Source organism: Cucurbita pepo, chromosome LG16, assembly GCF_002806865.2.
Source record: "Cucurbita pepo subsp. pepo cultivar mu-cu-16 chromosome LG16, ASM280686v2, whole genome shotgun sequence".
In the NCBI taxonomy this organism is placed as follows: Eukaryota; Viridiplantae; Streptophyta; class Magnoliopsida; order Cucurbitales; family Cucurbitaceae; genus Cucurbita; species Cucurbita pepo.
In genome coordinates, this window is record NC_036653.1 from 3,662,980 (window position 1) to 3,684,270 (window position 21,291).

Sequence of the window (21,291 nt, forward strand, 5' to 3'; positions counted from 1 at the left end):
AGATTTAGCTAGCCACTCTCGGCCATTTTTAGGATATGATAATTATTTAAATAGGTGAATTTGATGCGAAATAAAATCACCGCTTTTTTAAACAAAGTCAAATCCCAAGATTTCTCTCTCGATTAATTTTTACGCTTTCAGTTTTTGATTTTCTTCCAACAAATTTCCTCTCTTTTTCTGTCAACGATTTCCTCTCACCAATTGTCAAAAGACAATAGAGTATTGCGAGGAGCAAGGCATAAGGCGATTTCTAACCGCACCTTACATCCCTAAACAAAATGGTGTGACCGAGAGAAAGAACCGGACCATTCTCGACATGGTTCGATCAATGCTCAAGAGCAAAAGATGCCAAAAGAATTTTGGGCAGAAGCCGTGCAATGCACCATCTACGTACAAAATCGATGTCCACATGCGAAGTTAGATGATCAAACACCACAAGATGCTTGGAGCGGACAAAAGCCTACAATCTCTCATCTCAAAGTGTTCGGTGGTGTGGCTTATGCTCACATACCGGATAAACGAAGAACGAAGCTCGAAGACAAAAGCAAAATGTATATTTTTATTGGATATGATGAGAAGACAAAAGGATACAAGCTACTTGACCCGATAAGAAAGATGGCGATAGTGAGTCGTGATGTGCGAGTAAATAAAGCAAGCGAATGAGACTGGAACAATTCGACGAAAGTTAATATCGAAGTTGGAGAATCATCAGTCGTTGCACCAACAAGTGCACCAACAGACTCAGAAATTTCCGATGATGAAAATGAACCACGACAACCCAAAATGCGAAGTTTGCGAGACTTGTATGATTCAATAAATGAGGTACACCTTCTATGTATTCTGGCAGATGCTGAAATAAGCTTTGAAGAGGTGGTGCGAGACAAGAAGTGGCAAACTATCATGGATGAGGAGATTAAAGCGATTCATCGCAACAATACATGGGAGGTGAAAGAATTACCAGAAGGAAGTCAGCCCATAGATGTGAAGTGGGTATTCAAGAAAAAGATGAATGCTCAGGGCAAGATAGAGCGGTACAAGGCGCGACTTGTTGCAAAGGGATACAAGCAAAAGGCGGGAATTAACTATGACGAAGTGTTTGCTCCCGTCGCAAGAATGGAGACAATCCGATTGATCATTTCCCAAGTGGCTCAATTCAAATGGCCGATTTTTCAAATGGATGTCAAGTCAGCATTCTTGAATGGTGTGCTTGAAGAAGAAGTCTACCTCGAACAACCACCCGGGTACATGAAAATTGGGGAAGAGAAGAAGGTACTAAAATTGAAAAATGTGCTTTACGGCTTGAAGCAAGCACCGTGAGCATGGAATACTCGTATCGATACATACTTCAAGGAGAATGAGTACAAGCAATGTCCCCACGAGCATGCACTTTACACCAAGAATAGTGGAGGTAATGTGATACTTGTCGCTCTTTTTGTCGATGACCTCGTCTTTTCAAGCAACAATGATGAAATGATGGAAGAGTTCAAAAGCACAATGACACAAGAATTTGAGAAGACAGACTTGGGCTTGTTGAAGTTTTCCCTTCATTTGTAGATTAAACAAGGAGAGACGAGTATTTTTATATCACAGGAGAAATATGCAAAGGAGATTTTGAAGAAGTACAAGATGGAAAATTGCAACCCGGTATCAACACCAATGGAACCAGGTGCAAAACTCTCAAAGTACGATGAAGGAGAACGAGTAGATGCAAATAGGTACTAGAGCCTGGTAGGAAGCCTTCGCTATCTTACATGTACAAGGTTAGATCTTTCATTAAGTATCGGCATAATAAGTCGGTTCATGGAGGAGCCAATTTATTCACATTGGAAGGCGTTAAAGCGGTCCTACGGTACATCCAAGGAACGGTGTCACTTGAGTTATTCTACTAGAAAACAAAAGATTACAAATTTGTTCGTTACTCAGATAGTGATTAGTGTGAAGACAGAGACGATCGGAAAAGTACATCGGGTTATGTATTCTTTATGGGCAACCCAACATTTACTTGGCTTTCAAAGTAACAACTGGTTGTGACACTCTCGCGTGTGAAGCTGAGTATGTGGCAGCATCTTGGTGTGTGCGTCACGCGATATGCCTTAGAAATTTGTTGAGCAAGTTGGAACTAAAGCAACGAGGTGCAACCGTGATTCAAGTTGACAACAAATCAGCAATTGAGTTGGCAAAGAACCCAGTGAACCATGAAAGAAGCAAAAACATTGACGTTCGATTTCACTTTATCCGAGATCATGTGAAGGAAGGAAACGTGGAATTGTTGCATGTGGCAAGTCAGGATCAAGTTGCAGACATCTTTACAAAACCCATACCGAAAGTACTTTTCGACCAATACAAGAAGATGATTGGCATGACAGATGGCATGAGCATTTACGTTTTTGGGGGAGTTTGGTTGAAATAAACTTATAATGACAAATGCAATTAATTTGTTAGAAAGTTAATTTGAGGAAGCCAGGTGAAAGAAAAGGCCGAGAGCTCTTCTAGGGAATGATGGTAGGGGTTTATGGGCGTTTCTCTCACCCTGTTATATTAAAATTGTGAAATACTAACGAAAGGTGATGAACAATCTAATAGGAAACGACAACCGACGATAGCTTGGAACTCTTTTGAGGAGCAAGAGATAACCTAATTAAATTAAGGAGAATGCCGACTAAGGCCAACCAAGTAAGTGACCCTACGGTCGTTATGTTATAAATTATATGTTATATGACGACACGTGCCCGTGGTTTCGCATTTTTCATAGACCGTATATATAGATTGTTATGAAATAATATGGGAGAGTTATGCGATGCGTGTTATGCTCTGTTTGGTAAACTGATATGCTTGATGATATGTTGTGTTATAATATGTTATGTTATCGACATGCTAGAGATTATTATTATTATTATGACCGTTACGATACATGCTATGATATGTGCACGTTATGAATTGATATGTTTAAAAGCATGAGAAACGTATGTGATATGAATGATATGTGACATAAATGGTCTCTTATGATTGACATGCGAAATGACAAGCCAACATGAAATACAACCCGACCTACACATGAGAATTATGATAAATGTTATGAGAAATATTATGAAAAATGGTATGAAAACAATATGATATGAACGAGACGCTAGCGAGATTGTATTAATGATAATTAAAATGGAAAAATATTGAGACCTCATGCATTATTGTGTGCTCATGCATCGGGGGATACCCCTATTCCTTCACGATAGGATGTGTACGCTACTAGGCAGGGGAACGATCATTATGTTTGATATAGTGCTGCCATGACGATCGCTACTCCTAACTCTGGCATCAACAATTCCCAGAACATGCTCGCCTGACCAAAAAGGGATCCAGGAGGTATGCGAGCTGACTGGTGGGTACATACTCGCACGTGTGGACCATGTGTAGGTAAATTAATTACACATTCAAGTTACCCGCTAGGATAGCCGCCGTAGGAAAATATACTGTTATGATAGGTCACATGCATGCAACTATGTGTCTTTGCATATTAACCCCGATAGGGGGTCACTTACTAAGTATTTTTTAAAATACTTAACACGTGCTACTCTATTTTTTAGGTAAAGACAAGGCTCCCCTGTAAGGCTGACGGTGACATCACAATCACGAGACTGTGGCACATAGTTATGATAGATTCGTATTTAATTTTTAGTAGACTATAGGTTAGTATAGGTTAGTTGCATTGCCATTTAGTAGCACATAGGTTAGTATAGGACATTTCATTTGGTGTTGTTTTTCGTTTTATTTTTATTTGTATTAGTTTCTTCAAAAGTATTAAAAGAAGCATGCCATATTAAAGTGATTTTATTATAAAGTTTCAATTGATTTAATTATGTATTAAATGTTCCAGATATGTGTATGGTAGTAAACTTAGGTTAAATAGAAAATTTAGGGTCGTTACACATTTTTTACATTCGAGTCGTCAGCCGTCTATTAAAACGTGTGTATCGTTTGTCGTAACGTGCTCAATTACATATCATTTGTAAACATTTAATAGATTTAACTTCCATTGATTATCTTTTTTAATTCCACTCTCTCCATTGATTAATTATTTTGTAATTACACTCTCTCCATCAATTAACCCTTTAAAGAAAAAAATGAGAAACTCAAAGATAGATTTAATGCAAGAAACCCTCCCACACTTTTCAAGTGAACTTTATCTGTATTTTTTTTCTTCTTTTTCGTGATTTAACATTTGTGGAATAGAGAACCTAAAAATCTCATATTTGTATCTATTATTTTTGACAATAGAGAACCTAAGAAACCCTCGCACAATTTTTTACAATTTTTCTAAGCTATCGTATCTATTATTTCTTGCCGTGAGAGGAAGAGGGAGATTGACCAAACAAACCAAACGAAAACAAAAAGATACCCCCATACCCCTCATATTTGTATGTATGTGAAGATGAAACCTTTCAATCATTTAAGTGTCGCCTAACTTGATTTTATCATGGTTGGTATAAATTGAAGAGAGAAAGGCACGGAAAGAAATATATGCGAAGAGACATGAGGGGATAGTTTATCCATACTTAGTTCATTCCATCCCCAAATCATTGATTTGAAAATTTCTTTCTATTGATAATGTTGTCCGCCACTAGTCTCATGGGTAGAAATTAGTCAACCTGAATTAGTTGTTCCAATAAAACCTACACTCTAAGAGTGGAAACAACTTTATGATATTGATGATCAAGAAGGCTTTAGATGTCATTTCTCAATGATACAATTCTATCGAAATAATCCAAGCATGAAAGGGAGAGACTCTGTGAAAATGATAAAAGAGGCAGTTGCAAAGACGTTGGTGTTCTATTACCCTTTTGCAGGCAGAATTAGAGAAGGGTTTGGTAGGAAGTTGTTTGTCGAATGCACGGGTGAAGGAATCTTGTTCATTGAGGCAAATACAAACGTGACTATAGAACAGCTTGAGAATTCTCTTCAACCGCCATTTCCATGCATGCATGAGCTTCTTTACAACGTTCCAAATTCGGAGGGGATTCTTAATTCTCCATTATTACTCATCCAGGTATACTTGATTGGTTTGTTTTAAATTTGGCAACAAATTAATTTGGAAGCTAAGACTAATTTGGTTATTTGAATTGTCGGGTGACACAATTCAAGTGTGGTGGCTTTATCTTCGCTCTTCGTTTTAATCATGTGATGATAGATGGTTTTGGTATGGCCCAATTCATGAGAGCCATAGCTGAAATGGCTCATTCTTCCAGTATAGCAAAGAGCTGTCTTTAAGTGCAAGAGACCCTCCTCGCCTCCATCTTGAATATGATCAAGATGATCATGACGTTGTAGGCACCATGGTTTTCTTCAACAACATGATTGAACGTTCATTCTTTTTTGGCCCAACTGAGATATCTATCATTCGCGATACTTTACCTATCCACTTTCAAAATTGCTCCTCCCCCAAGCTTCTTTCAAAATTGCTGCTCCAGCCATGGAAAGGTTCGTGACAGAACTTGATGCCTTGATGAACATAAGAACTCCTTGAAATTGAGAAATGTACAAGCTATCATTACTTGCTTCGGCTGAATATAATAAATAAAAGGAGGCATAGATAGACATGAACACATACATTAATAATCATTCACGTTCTTATTAGTTTTGCTGATTTTCAATATTGTTGTCTTTTTTACAAAACACTATAAAGGAATTAGCGTGTGAATTGAAAGTGTTGTTGGAAGCAAATTTATCAAATTATTAAGACTATAAACCATGATGGCACAAGAAAAATTTTAAAAAATGTCTAAAAAGTGTTGATATTTTTTGAAAAATCGTCAATAGAGAACTACTTTGTGACCACTCAACTCTCGAAAGCTCCCCACCTCGATCGGCAACTTGTGAACACCTTTAAAAAGGAGGAAAGATGTGAGTATAAAAATACTCAATAATCAACCTGCTTACAGACTCTCATTGCATTTTTTACATATGAAGTATTCATGTGCTTTTCTCTAGTCTCTACGAAGTTCTAGTCTAGTATCAATCGAATCTCTTGCCTATCATAGATCCTATTGGGGCCTAAAAGTTATTTATTGGTTCTAGCACTACGGATCTTCCAGATTGTGGATCTCATCTCATGGTGAACCAACTTTTCTAATCTCATACTTAAAAAGCTTGCATTGTCATAGCAGTAAATGAATAGTATCCTCAGTTGAGGCACTACCTCATCAATTAGACAATATGACATCTAGCTAGTCTAAACATCATCCACAGAACACGCATGAGCCTACCAACTACTAGGTCTAGTCATATGATTTCACATCCAACTCTCAAGACGGATTTATAGCGGCAGGATCATGTTCAGAAGGCCTAGGGTCGTTTCCACACTCATCATAAGCCTACTACCTGTGTAGTCTCAAGCATCCATTTAAGATCGGTTTATAGAATTGCGGCCTTAGCCTTTGTTCCATTCATACATTCTATAGGAGCACTCATCCTTAGCCATCTACCTGCATAGTCCTAAGTTTTTTCCAATACAAGTTTACAAAATCACCCCTTCCTTGAATCATTTCTACACGTAATACAAGTTCTCGAGCTAACTACCCATGTAACTCCTCAAGGCTGATTTACGGAATCGTGGCATCAACGTTGACTCGACCCTAAACTCAATAGTAACTCAAGTGGCTTCGGGGTTTCGATGATACTATATATACTGTTGTTAGGCTTGTTAAACTTTCTTAATTGTTCTTAGTTACCGTGGAAGTTCACTATGTTCTTAGGGGCAACTAGGTAGTTTAGTCATCTTCTCACATTTCTAGGATGCTCGGGATTAGCTCCTGGGGCTAATCCAGCTTTTGGATACATTTAGGTCTAGACCTCTGATCGTTGCTCACAATCCTATAGTGATCGGCCTATTGGCAATGTACTGACCTAAGTCAAAGTGTAAACCTCTCGAGCCCTAACACCCTAATCTTAGCTTAGTTCACTCATATATGCTTTGTTAGGGAAATATTCCTATCAATCACCTAAACCATACGAAACATACTCTAATCATTCATGCATACTTATTAGGGAGATATTTCTATCAATCACCTAAAACACGAAAATTATAATCTAAACATTTGAGCATGCTAACTGGGGAGATAACATCCATCAATTGCCCAAAGCACAGATCACAACATCTCATCCTTCTTTCAAACACAGCGGAAATCATTAAAGTAGGCATGCAACTTAAATTATTATTCTAGGGGCATTTCGGTAGTTTTCCATATCATACATAACATTTTTACCTAAATTACACATTCTAAGTCCTAATCATGCATATTCTAACCACCTAAAACAAGATTTTGTTTTCATACTAGCACGTTCTAGCAATCCCTACAAGTATTACTTGAGAAAATTCTAAGTAGCTACTTACGTAGGTGAAATATGCCTTCCTGAGCTCGACAAGGCAAGTTCAATCTCCTATGAACACACGTGCATATGAATTTCAAACGGGTAGATTTCCGTCATTTTCACTCCATTGTGAACTTTCCTAATTTTTTTTTTTTTTTTCGATTTTCATATCTTTTTCTACCAAATTCAAATTTACTTGGTTTCTTTATCAAAATGGAAGAGTTTCAATTCAATAATCAAATAAAATTAATTTAATTTAATTCCGTTAGCTATGGTAAAGGATGAACACATTCAAGATAGACATTTCTCGAATTCTTACCGTTTTTGGATCTTATTTGAGAGCAGATTTTTCAAACGTCTTCACTCTCCACTTCCTTGACAGGTTTATTCAATATAATCTCCTAAAGTAGAATGTAAAATTTCTCTTATTTTTATAAGCATTTTTCCAACCTCTAAGCCTCTCAATAAAATCCAAACAATCCTAGTCAAAGCTGGGTCTTATGTAAGTGCTAGTAGGTAGTCAACATTTCCATGGTGGTGAGGATGCCATAAGAAGTAGGATAAACACTAGCGGATGGGTCTAAGTGTTGAGGAAATGGAGTGAAGAACTTTGAGGGAGAGCAAGCTTAAGCAAGAAAGTTACCCTAGGAGGTACTTGGACCTCCTATAATTAGCGTAGTAAGCTTTGCCAGAAAAGAAAAACTTACTCAAATTAGGGAGGGAACGTACAAACGGGCGATAATTGGAGCAATTTCGAAAAACAGGAGGGAACGTACTCAAATTAAGGAAAGCGCTGGCTAAGGCCAACCAAGTAATTGGCTCTACCGTTATTTGGTTATAATTGTGTGCTTTATGATGACACGTGGCTGTGGCTTCCCATGCGTCATATGCCCGTATATGCAAACTGTTATGAAATGATATGTATATGTTGTGAGACGTGATTGTTATGTTGTAATTGATGAATTGATATTTTTGTGATATGGTATGTTAAGATATAATATGTTGAAGGCATGCTCAGGATATGTTATGTGACTGTTATGATATATGATATGATATGTGCATAATGTGAATTGTTATGTCTGGAAGCATGGGAATGTTATGATATGACATATATGTAATAGGTATGATATGATTTTATTGAAATGCTAAATGACAAATAGGTATGAAATACAACCCCGATACACACATGGAAGATATGATAAACAATATGATAATAATGATATGTTATGGAGGAAGATGCTAGCAGGTTGTAGTATATGATAATGAAAATGGAAAAATGTTGGGACCTCATGCATTATTGTGTTTTCATGCATCGGGAGATACCCATTCTCCCTCACGATAGTACCGATGTGTACGCTACGAGGTAGGAAAACAATCATTATGTTTACCATAATACTGCCAAGACGGTGGCTATCCCTAACGGGTGTCCGACATCAACAGCTATCAGAGAATGCTCGCCAGACCAGAAAGGGGCGCAAGAGGTGTGGAAACCGACTGGTGGGTCTATACTCGCACGTGTGGACCGTGTGTAGGGAAATTAAGTACACATCCAATTGCTCGTTTAGGATAGCCGCCGTAGGAAAATAGACTATTATGATAGGTTCTACTCATGAAATTGTATGTGATTATATTTAATCTCGATAGGAGGGTTGCTTACTGAGTATTCCTTAAAATACAAGTCATGTGATATTCTCATTTTTTCAGGTAGAGGCAAGGCTCCCTTGTACGGCTGGCAGTGACATCACAACTAAGGGACTATGACACATACTTAGGGTAGTTTCGTAATTTGAATTTTAGTAGACTATAGGTTAGTACAAGTTAGTTGCATTTTCATTTAGTAGCATATAAGACATTTTTACTTTATGTTATTTTCCTTATTTCAATTTGTATTAGTTTGTTTAAGACCAAGGTCATATTTTTATTATAAAGTCTTCCCTAAAGCATTTTCGTATTAAATGTTCATAATATGTATATAGTAATGAGTTTAGATTAAATAGAAAATCTAGAGTTGTTCTTAACTATGTTCAAACCGATGTCAATTGCAACACCATTTAAAACAAAAAATGTTTATGTTTCTTTAAATTTCCACTAAAGAAGTTATTGGTAATTAGAAAATTTTGGTAACTTCGAAAATGTGGGTGCTGAAGTATATAAATTTGAAGACGAGGGCTTATTATAACCATTATCGTAGCTGTTCATATATGATTTTTTGCACTTTTGGTTCTAAAATTAGGAAAAATTGCACAAGCAACCCTTGATGAATGGTGTTTTGTTACCATTTATTCCAACTTCTAACGCAAAATATTAAATCTTGAACCTCTATGTATAATGGTAAATATCGACTCCATTCCATTAAAAGAGTACCAACATTTAATAGACTTAATTTCCATTGATTAACTCTTCAAAAATAAATCAATTCAAAGATAGACTTAATGCAAGAAAATTCTTGCACGCTTGCCAATGGTAAACTTTTTTTCCTTTTATTTTTTGAGGCCCATTTGTATAATTTAACTTAAAATAATTTTAAAAATTCCAACATAAATCAATAGATAAATAGCGTAAGTTAATGGAAGATAAATCACATTGATTATCTTTTAATGAAAGAGATAATAGATGATTTTTTTTTTAATTAAATCACTATAATGGTCTAGTCATGGACCACCACTATATTTGAAGGGCCGTTTGTATAATTCAACTTAAAAATTAATGTTAAAAATGTATACGTTAATTTGAGCCTTTAGATAAAAATTCAAATTACCTATCTATAGGTTATGTTTCGATTTTCACCTTGTAACTGTTGGATGATAAATATATGAAGTAATATCTTAAAATAATATGATAATATGATAGAATGTATTCTCAACATCAAAATTGGATGTTCAGCTCGTTTGATTCACTACTTGGTAGGACATCAAGATATGATATAAAGAAAACAAAAAAAGTAATAAACAAAAGTAAAACAAAAAGCTACTCCAAATTCTCTGGTTTTTTCACAAAAACGACGTAAATGACTATCTTATCTATGAGCATATAGATATCACGACTCAATATTTCAATGTTGCCCAACTTGGTTCATTCATGGTTGATTTAAATGGAGAGAGAAAAGTAAAAAGAGAAAGATATTGGAAGATATGTTATCATATGTGTATAAATAGTTTATTGTTCATCTCTAAATCATTAGTTTGAAAATTTCTTTAACTCATAATGTCATTGGCCACTGCTCTTGTCTTCAAAGTAGAAAGATGTCAACCAGAATTAGTTGTTCCAACAAAACCTACCCCTCAAGAGTGGAAACAACTTTCTGATGTTGATGATCAAGAAAGTTTTAGATTTCAAGTTCCAATGATACAATTTTATAGAAATAATCCAAGTATGGAAGGGAGAGATCCTGTGAAAGTGATAAAAGAGGCCGTTGCAAGGACACTGGTGTTCTATTACCCTTTTGCAGGCAGAATTAGAGAAGTGTTTGGTAGGAAGTTGTTTGTCGAATGCACAGCTGAAGGAATCTTGTTCACTGAAGCAAATGCAGACGTGACTCTAGAACAACTTGAGAATTCTCTTCAACCCCCGTATCCATACATTGATGAGCTTCTTTACAACGTTCCAAATTCTGATGGGATTCTTGATTCCCCATTATTGCTCATCCAGGTATACTCTATCGGTTTGTTTTAAATTTGTCGAGAAATTATTTGGAAGCTAAGACTAATTGAATTACTTGAATCATCGACGAAGGTGACACGGCTCAATTGTGGTGGGTTTATTTGTGCGGTTCGTTTTAATCATGTGATGACAGATGGTTTGGGTATGGCCCAATTCATGATGGCCATAGCTGAAATGGCCGGTGGGGCTCTTGCTCCATCTATTCTTCCAGTATGGCAAAGGGATCTCTTAAGTGCAAGGGACCCTCCAAGAGTCACTTGCCAACATCCTGAATATGATCAAGTTGATCATGACAATGTCATTGAAGGCACCATGATTCCCTTCAACAACATGACTCAACGTTCATTCTTTTTTGGCCCAACTGAGTTATCTATCATTCGTGAAACATTACCCACTCACTTTCACAATTGCTCTTCATCTGAGATTCTCACAATATTCATTTGGCGCCTTCGTACCATAGCCCTTCAACTTAGTCAAGATGAGGAAGTGCGTCTTCTTTGCCTCGTGAATTTACGCACCAAATTTAACTTCTTTCCATTAGGGTATTATGGCAACGCATTTGCTTTACCCGCAGCCTTAACTACTGTAGATAAGCTTGCCCAAAATCATATAGGTTATGGTATAGAATTAGTTGAGAAAGCTAAGGCAAAGGTGACGGAGGAGTACATGAAGTCTATGGTGGATCTCATGGTTATGAAAGGGCGACCCCATTTTAGTGTGGTTCGGTCATTGCTAGTGGCAGACTTGACAGAAGCTGGGTTTGAGGAGGTGGACTATGGATGGGGAAAGGCCATATATGGCGGACCTGCGAGTGGAGGAGTTGGATTAGTCCCTGGTTTGATAAGCTTTTGTGTACCTTTTAAGAATAGAAATGGGGAGAAGGGAATTGTGGTGCCTCTGTGCTTGCCTGCTCCAGCCATGGAAAGGTTCGTGGCAGAACTCGATGCCTTGGTGAACATAAGAACTCCTTGAACTTGAAAAGCTATCATTCCTTGCATCTGCTGTGTAATAAATAAAACGATGCATATATGCTCGAACACATGTATAATAACAATTTGCTATCTTATTAGTTTTGCTGATTTTCGATGATGTTATCTTTTGTACCGAACACTAGAAAAATAATAAATTTATGAATTGAAACTATTGTATGAAGCTAATTTATCAAATTATTTTTACTCATGAAAGTTAATTTATCCTTGCTATCTTCCTCCGAACAAGAGAAACAACTATGCACTCAAGTGACCAACTAAACAAATATGTAAATTACTAATAACAACTTCTTAAAAAATCGAAATCCCACTATCAACATGCTTTAACTACATAAAACTCTACTGCCTCCCTGGTAAAATATAATTCTCCATAGCCACTTATTTACACAGAGGAATCATATCTTAGTCATACACAATTAATAGAGTACGAAAAAAGATTAAGAGATTAGAGAGTTATCGAGTTTTTGTTTCACGAACGCGACTTTGGGGCTGACTCAATGATGGATAAATACTTCATGAAAAAAAAAAAAAGAGAATTTAAAATATAATATACAATATATTTAGATTATATCACAATAGAGTTCATATATAAGGAGTTAATACACAAAATATTTAAAAACAAAAGAGGTTGAAGATGATGAGTGAGTCTTGTCTATGGCACCTACTCCAGAGTCTGCTCCCAACCTCGACTAGCTCCTTATTTACCTGAAAAATATGGAAAACTTTGAATGAGTACAAATACTCGGTAAATAGCCTACTTGTAGGCTCTTAATCGTGTCCTTGGTATGCTGGAGTATCACACTCCTTATCTTTGTTCTGGTTCTAGTTTGCAAGTAGTTAGGCCCTTGGGTTCTGTTCTTGACTTGTGAGTGCTTATCATAATCTAACCCGAAGACCTTAGTCCTTGGATTTTGAGGTCTGAGCTTTGGTTTTGATCTAAGGGCCTTGGTTGTGGTTCTAAGTTCTTGTCTTCAAAACTTGAATCTTAATTCATGTTCTAGTTCTTGATTGTTGTCTTGTTTTTTTGTTACTTTTTAGGTTCTTGTTTTGTTCTCCAAGACACTCCCCCTAGGATTTACGGTACAGTCATGAACCTGAGAACCTGTGTCCAAGGCTTCATACGTTACAAGTGACACAGTCTTAACCTACGTTCAAGACTTCATGCATTTCAAGCGACGTAGTCAGATTCCACATCTAGGACTTCATGTGTACCCTACGATATAGTTTGTATACGTATGCCCAAGAATTCATGCGTTCTAAGCGACATAGTCTGAATTCTTACGCTCAAAGCTTCTTATGTTCCAAGCGATGTAGTCTAAGTCGTGAACAATTTGTACCGTGTGAGGTTTAGGGGCTCTTGGTTCATGACTAAGGTAATATACTCTCTTTTTGTGCTAACCAGAGACTTATTTTTGTTTCTTGTACCATGAGCCATGACATGTAGTCAACTCAGTAGCTATTCCAAAACGTACCCAAGATTACTCTCCATGAAAGATTTTGAAGGTCACAGGATCAGTGCAACACATGGACCTGACATCCTGTAATCGTGATTAAGGGCTGTACGACGTGGTTCTCTCGTTCTCCATGCGAAACAGTTAGGTTCAGTCGGGTTTGATCGAAAACCCCTGTTCCCCCATGAAGCTATTGACACCATTCACACATCTAGCAGTATAAGATTCACACATCTAGCAGTATAAGAACACTCATAAGGTGGTTTGTAAGGGAGGGTGGTTTGTTAGGCTCTTAGGAAAAATGTTAGGTCTAAATTAGGTAACTAATCAACCTAACCACATGTCCTTAGTTTTGACATGATAGGATTGAGGAGGATTAAATGTGTGCACACATTAATTATCTAGAATCATGATACATAATTCATGCAAAATAAACATACATTCTCAAGACGCTGATAACATCCATCAAGCACTCAAAGCAAAGATTTACAAATTTTCATCCTACTTTTAGCATGAATTAAACACATGCATATATAGCGGAAGCATAAAACATGATTGCACTCTCATAATACTTTACCTTATGCATCCATAATCATATTACTTCAATTCATTCCATGGACAAGCTACCACCTAAGGCAAATATTCTAGCGTGCATGCAACCAAGCAAGTTCTTCAAGCATTTCTTACTAAATTCCGTGTGGTGACTTAGATGATTGATGCGTGCCCTTTCGCTTAATGTTTCTACACAATAGGGTGTCCAATGTGATTTTCTTCAATTAGGTACTAAATCACATAAAAATATTGTTAGAATTTGAATCCGGATGAAAATCGAGCATACAGAAGTTGAACGGGCAAAAAAAAAAGGCTTACACGCCCAGCCACACACCTACATGCGCTTGGAAAGATACTACTTGGAGGAATCAAGCTCGAGTCATGTCCTGCAGCCGTAGGTCGCTAGGCCGGTTTGGGTGGCAGTTCGGGTCTCAGTTAGATTCACTCGGGTTGGACTGCAGGCCAATTGGATTGATAGGTAGTGGGTCGGATCGGGTTGGTACGCGGGTCGAATTGGGTTGCAGAGGACGTGTGTCACTACTCAACTGGAGCTGCGTTGCTCCATGAAGTGGGCGACACGTGTCCCTTTGTTGTTTCAAAGAATTTTACTCTCGCCGGTGGTCGACACGTGGCTCGCTAGAAACTTTCTCTCTCCTCCTGGCAGTCGCAAACGCAGAATTTCGATTAGTTTTTTTTTTTTCGTTTTCTCATTTTTATATCTTTCAATTTTCAACTCAAATCACGTTAAGCATAGTAGTTCCATCTGCATCCTATTATTTTTTATTCAATTTTACTTCATTATAGACCGATTTACGAACATTGGAAGTAGGTACATTATCCTTTCTTTCCGTTCTTGGAAGAGCTCTCGGAAAGTCAATTTCCGGTTAAGTTTTTGGCCAAATTCTTTCACAAAATTTGTGAGAAATCCTCCCTAGAAGAACATATCAAAATCTTAGACCTCAAGTCGTACAAAACGGCTCGAATTTGAAGAAAAACGTTGAAAGATTACCTTTCTAATCTTCTTAGTCCTTGACGTAAAATGGAACTTCGATTACTCAAATCCTCTTCTCCCTTCCAAGAATGACTCCTTGCATCACGGTCTTGGCTGGAATGAACTCCACGACGGCCCCTTCTTTCTTCTCTCTTCCACTTCTCTCAACTTTCTCTCTCACTTTTCCTTTCTTTTGCCGGTATTCTANTGTTTCTACACAATAGGGTGTCCAATGTGATTTTCTTCAATTAGGTACTAAATCACATAAAAATATTGTTAGAATTTGAATCCGGATGAAAATCGAGCATACAGAAGTTGAACGGGCAAAAAAAAAAGGCTTACACGCCCAGCCACACACCTACATGCGCTTGGAAAGATACTACTTGGAGGAATCAAGCTCGAGTCATGTCCTGCAGCCGTAGGTCGCTAGGCCGGTTTGGGTGGCAGTTCGGGTCTCAGTTAGATTCACTCGGGTTGGACTGCAGGCCAATTGGATTGATAGGTAGTGGGTCGGATCGGGTTGGTACGCGGGTCGAATTGGGTTGCAGAGGACGTGTGTCACTACTCAACTGGAGCTGCGTTGCTCCATGAAGTGGGCGACACGTGTCCCTTTGTTGTTTCAAAGAATTTTACTCTCGCCGGTGGTCGACACGTGGCTCGCTAGAAACTTTCTCTCTCCTCCTGGCAGTCGCAAACGCAGAATTTCGATTAGTTTTTTTTTTTTCGTTTTCTCATTTTTATATCTTTCAATTTTCAACTCAAATCACGTTAAGCATAGTAGTTCCATCTGCATCCTATTATTTTTTATTCAATTTTACTTCATTATAGACCGATTTACGAACATTGGAAGTAGGTACATTATCCTTTCTTTCCGTTCTTGGAAGAGCTCTCGGAAAGTCAATTTCCGGTTAAGTTTTTGGCCAAATTCTTTCACAAAATTTGTGAGAAATCCTCCCTAGAAGAACATATCAAAATCTTAGACCTCAAGTCGTACAAAACGGCTCGAATTTGAAGAAAAACGTTGAAAGATTACCTTTCTAATCTTCTTAGTCCTTGACGTAAAATGGAACTTCGATTACTCAAATCCTCTTCTCCCTTCCAAGAATGACTCCTTGCATCACGGTCTTGGCTGGAATGAACTCCACGACGGCCCCTTCTTTCTTCTCTCTTCCACTTCTCTCAACTTTCTCTCTCACTTTTCCTTTCTTTTGCCGGTATTCTATCAATGTCACTCAAATCCCCATTATGAGCTGAGAGACAAAATGACTCATTTGCCCCTCTGTCGACTTTTACTGAATTTTTTTTATATAATTTTTAATAAATTTTTAATAAATTCATACAAGCTCAAAGAGATATCATTGAAAAGTAGGTAAAAAAAGTTTCATTTTTCATAAAAATTTCAGAATCAATATTAATCTATTGAATGAATGGAAATATATTGAAAGAAGTAAAATTGTTTTATTTTAATCATATTATAACTAGGGAGGAAATTTTCAAATGAAGTCCAACTTTATTCATAATTTAGCCCAAATATATATTTTCCGTGATATGCATTTTATTTTTATTACAAAGCAGATGGAATGATCCTTTGCTAATGGCTATCAACTTCATCAACCAATTGTTCCACACTCGACATGGCATGAAACTCTGCCATAAATCTTTTCATGGCTATGGCAGGCAAGCACAGAGGCACCATAATTCCCTTTTCTCCATTTTTATTCATGAAAGGTATACAATAGCTTATCGTTCCAGCGCTTGTTCCAAGCCCTCCTGTTGTAAGTCCTCCAAAAATGGCCTTTCCCCATCCAAAGTCCACCTCTTCAAACCCAATTCTCCTTATGTCTGATATAATGAATGATCCAGCTTCACTGTAATGGGGTCGTCCTTTAATTACCATAAGATCCACAACAGACTTTACGTACTCCTTCGTCATCTTAGCCTTAGCTTTCCTAATCAACTCTACAGCATAACCTAGTGGGTTCCCACAAAGCTTTGCGGCTGTGGTGAGTTCTGCAGGGAAAACAAATGCATTACCGTAATATCCTATCGGTAAAGAGTTGATCTTGGAACGTAGGTTCATGGGGCAGAGAAAGCGCACTTCCTCCTCTGGGCTAAGTTGAAGGGCTATGGTACGAAGGCGCCAAACATAGGCTGCGATGAGCTCGAAGGAGGAACAGTGGCGAAGGTGGATGGGTAAAGTATGACGAAGGGCGGAGATTTGGAGGGGACTAAAGAAAATGAAGCGGTGGGCCATGTTGTCGATTGGGATGAGGGTGTCTTCGGTGACAACAACTTGGTCGTATTCATGATGACGACAAGTGACTCTTGGAGGGTCTCTTGCATTTAAAAAAGCTCTTTGCCATACCGGAAATATTGATGGAGCAAAAGCTCCACGAGCTATCTCCGCTATAGCCTTCATGAATTGGACAAGGCCGAAACCATCCGCCATTGTATGATTAAAACGAATACCAAAAATGAAACCACCACATTTAAGTCGTGTCACCTACATGATAAATAAAGAAACAAAAAGTAAAATTAATTATTACTTTAGTTATTTTATCATAAAGATATATTAATCCCGAATTTTAGTTTTATACTTTCAAATATCTAATTTTAATCCATATACCTGAACGAGCAACAATGGAGAATTGACGATCTTATCAGAGTTTGGAACATTGTATATAATATCCTCGAACATGGAAAGTGAAGATGAAAATTGAAGAGCATCGCCAAATTGTTGGAGGGTCACATCAGCATCTGCTTCAACGAACAAGATTCCTTCTCCGGTACATTCTACAAATAGCTTCCTTCCCGGCCCTTCTCTCAATCTTCCTGCAAAAGGATAGTAAAACACCAAAGTCTTTGCAATTGCTTCTTTTATTATCTTTGCTGGGTCTGTCTCCTCTAAATTTGGATTATGTTCATAGAAATTAAGTAGTGGAACATGAAATTTGAAGCTTTCTTGATCATCCATATCTGAGAGTTGTTTAAACTCATGGGGTGTAGGATTTGATGGAACAATCACTTCTGGTTCACATTTTTGTACTTTGAAGGTGAAGTCAATGGTTTGCGTCATTGCCATTAGAAAGGCCACAAAGGGATATAAAATGATATTTGAAGTAGAGAGATATGTGAAAATATAATAAAGGAGCGAGTGTGAGGATGAAAACTATAGTATTTAAAAGAAGATAGATGAAGCTTAAAAGTGAATCAATTATATCAATTTAAATATTAAACTTTCTCAACCGAATCAAATTATACCTTTGGAAAACGACCTTTATAACTCTTCTCATTTAATTTTATTTGAAATCAACTCAAAATCACTTATTCAAACACTTCTATTAATTTTAGTAATTTTAGTTGTAGGATATATTTGCAATAACTAAGACTCCATACCTATGCAAGAAAGCTTTCTTATTGAGAAATTAGTAGGGTTTATTTGCAATAACTAAGTCTCCATACCTATGCAATTATAGAAATTGGTCGGGTGGAATTTTATTACCAAGAAATTAGTAGGATTTATTTTTCATCATTGACTTTTAGGTTTTTTAGTTGTTAATTGTTGTTACACAAATTATATAAATTCATAATTGAGTGTCTCCCCATCTAAACTTTTAATTACGAAACATTAAAGCCTCGAATTAGGTATAAAATAATGTAAAAATAGGTTTTAATTACATTCTTTTTGTTGATTAACCCTTGCAAGAAAACCAACTGTTAGACGAACACGACTCTCCACAATGGTGAGCATAAGCTCTCATGGCTTTGCTTTGGGCTTCCCCAAAAGGCCTCATACCAATGGAGTTAGTATTCCTCACTTATAAACCCATGATCATTCCCTAAATTAGCCGATGTGGGACTTCCATCATCCAACATCGAAGTGAGGAATGCTAGGGAATGCTAACTCCATTGGGATGAGGCCTTTTGGGGAAGCCCAAAGCAAAGCCATGAGAGCTTATGCTCAAAGTGGACAATATCATACCATTGTGGAGAGTCGTGTTCGTCTAACATGGTATCAAAGCCATGCCCTAAAAACTTAGTCGTGCCAATAGATAGGTAAATCCTCAAATCCTCAAATATCGAACAAAGAACTCCTAAAGAAAAGGAGCCAAGCCCCTCCTCGAAGGCAGTCAAAAATGACTAAGACTCCAAAGGAGTCAAGCCTCGATTAAGGGGAGGCGCACTTTGTTCGAGGGGAGGTGTTGGATGATGGAAGTCCCACATCGGCTAATTTAGGGAATGATCATGGGTTTATAAGTGAGGAATACTAACTCCATTGGTATGAGACCTTTTGGGGAAGCCCAAAGCAAAGCCATGAGAGCTTATGCTCAAAGTGGACAATATCATACCATTGTGGAGAGTCGTGTTCGTCTAACACCAACTACTTTACAAAAATCCAAAGATAGCATTATTTTGAAGTGAAGGGCTTCATCAAAGTTATTGTTTTCTTGGAGGTCCAACAATGGTGGTGGAGGAGAGGAGCTTACACAACCCTAGACCTCAACCTCAATGTGCACTCTTAAGCTTCCTATCTTTGAACAATGTTAATTTCCTCGGTAAAAAATAAGGTTGTCACTACATGCATGTCATTATTGGTAAGTGTCTGCAGAAACATTTATTTAAAATAGTTCATAGACGGTATCATGAGTTTAAACATTCGAAATAAAAATCTTTACAACAATACAAAACATATAAAATAAAAATATATTTCGTAACAATTGTAACAACACAAGGAAAACAAAATATTGTCCTAATCTAACTTAAGACTAAGAAATAAACAAAATGCAACTACCCTAACCTTGGTTCCATGACCTTCATAGCGACGACACCACCATCCATACAGGGATGCCTTACCTTTATCTAAAAGGTAAGAGTAGCATATGACTTGAGTATTTTAAGAAATGCTAAGTAAGTAGCCCCACAATTGTAGTCGGGAAACGCAAACACATGCAACAAGGTGGAACCTATTCTTTTAACATATTATAGCATGATCTTAGGTAGCTTTCCCGTCTAGGGAGGTTAGATGTGTAGCACTTCTCTAAATATGGCCCACACATGCGAGCATGAACCCACCAAATGAGCTTGTACACCCTTGGAGTCTAGCCTCGCTAACAGGCTCTTGTTGAACACGAAAGAGGGAAAAGACTAACATAACATCATGACAAACATAAATGTCAAATATCTTAATGTATGTCGTAATGTATGCGTTCGTACTCATCATATTGTCGAAGTATCTCAATGCAGAAGACACAAAAATATGCCTAGGGTCCAGACAAACCTTTAGTTATTATAACATAAAATTATGCTTACAGAATTGAGGTACATTCTATGATACATAACCAATTAAAATAAAATCAAATTGATCATTAATCCAAGACCCGAATATTCGGAGGACTCTTCTGTGACCTTGCGATGGGGCTTTAGCCCCCCAAAAAAATTAAAATATGGATACTTTTTACATCCAAAGCAAAGGATTTACTTGTTACTAAAAAAAAACAACTTGGGACGTATCGCTCAAATCATTGGTCCGGTACTAGATGTAGCTTTTCCCCCGGGCAAAATGCCTAATATTTACAACGCTTTGATAGTTAAAGGTCAAGATATTGCCGGTCAAGAAATTAATGTGACTTGTGAAGTACAGCAATTATTAGGAAATAATCGGGTTNTTTTCCCCTTTCCCTGAACCTATACGTGTTTCTGTGGGTCTTAGTGTAACGGGTTTGTCTGGAAATATACGTACCCATATTTTATTACTAGCCCAATAGGTTCAAGACCCAATAATTATATGAGCTATTTATTTTAGGAAAATGATTTAGGTATTTAAGAGATAAGAATACTTAGATATTGATTATGTACGTATGGATAAAGATATCTAAATATTTTAGAAAAAAATATTTAGATATTTTAGGAAAAAGGTCGAAATTTTTTAAGAATAAATGATCTAGCCTCTGCTGTAAATACCCCTCCACCCTATCTAGGTCTGCATCCCAAGAAATAGAAAGCACTAGTATTCTACAAGGTGTCTTGTAATCTCTTCTCGATTTTTGTTAATAAAGAGTGGGAATGTATTCCATAGATAGTTGTGTTCAACAATCTGGTATTAGAGAGAGGTTGGTGTAGGTTTTATGATCTCTTAGAATTCTTAGTATGCTATGTGGTTGTAGCTTTGCCTGATCTTCCACATCAGAAATGATTGTAGCTCTGTTCAACAATTTGTTGCATGTTAAACCCCTTGTGTTGTATCACTTCATTGCTTCGTTTACCACATTCATGATGTTTACCACAT

At 37.2% G+C, this 21,291-nt stretch overlaps 2 protein-coding genes, 2 long non-coding RNA genes and 1 pseudogene across 4 annotated transcripts; 2 read left to right on the forward strand and 3 right to left on the reverse strand.

Annotated features, from left to right (window-relative positions):
• The first annotated feature begins 4,471 nt into the window (after positions 1–4,471).
• Positions 4,472–5,480, forward strand: LOC111777772 (annotated as a pseudogene).
• A 5,086-nt stretch (positions 5,481–10,566) lies between these two features.
• On the forward strand, positions 10,567–12,121 carry LOC111777678 (benzyl alcohol O-benzoyltransferase-like). The gene is made up of 2 exons (XM_023657385.1): positions 10,567–11,010; positions 11,095–12,121. Exons 1-2 carry the CDS (start codon positions 10,567–10,569, stop codon positions 11,992–11,994), a joined length of 1,344 nt encoding a protein of 447 aa, XP_023513153.1. The 3' UTR covers positions 11,995–12,121.
• A 2,225-nt stretch (positions 12,122–14,346) lies between these two features.
• Positions 14,347–15,184, reverse strand: LOC111777741. Its single transcript, XR_002812414.1, has 2 exons — positions 15,024–15,184; positions 14,347–14,671 (listed from the first exon to the last, which is right to left on the reverse strand). It is a non-coding gene; the product is annotated as an uncharacterized LOC111777741 (long non-coding RNA).
• Positions 15,185–15,361: 177 nt separating this feature from the next.
• On the reverse strand, positions 15,362–16,199 carry LOC111777764. Its single transcript, XR_002812415.1, has 2 exons — positions 16,039–16,199; positions 15,362–15,686 (listed from the first exon to the last, which is right to left on the reverse strand). It is a non-coding gene; the product is annotated as an uncharacterized LOC111777764 (long non-coding RNA).
• A 386-nt stretch (positions 16,200–16,585) lies between these two features.
• On the reverse strand, positions 16,586–18,087 carry LOC111777829 (benzyl alcohol O-benzoyltransferase-like). The gene is made up of 2 exons (XM_023657550.1): positions 17,632–18,087; positions 16,586–17,508 (listed from the first exon to the last, which is right to left on the reverse strand). Exons 1-2 carry the CDS (start codon positions 18,085–18,087, stop codon positions 16,597–16,599), a joined length of 1,368 nt encoding a protein of 455 aa, XP_023513318.1. The 3' UTR covers positions 16,586–16,596.
• Positions 18,088–21,291: the final 3,204 nt, after the last annotated feature.

Bases quoted from the DNA above. Each gene is read 5' to 3' on its own strand.
- LOC111777678 (XM_023657385.1), top strand. From the start codon at position 10,567: ATGTCATTGGCCACTGCTCTTGTCTTCAAAGTAGAAAGATGTCAACCA. The intron at 11,011-11,094 runs GTATACTCTATC...TCATCGACGAAG, and splicing joins CCCCATTATTGCTCATCCAG to GTGACACGGCTCAATTGTGG.
- LOC111777829 (XM_023657550.1), bottom strand. From the start codon at position 18,087: ATGGCAATGACGCAAACCATTGACTTCACCTTCAAAGTACAAAAATGT. The intron at 17,509-17,631 runs GTATATGGATTA...TTTATCATGTAG, and splicing joins CTCCATTGTTGCTCGTTCAG to GTGACACGACTTAAATGTGG.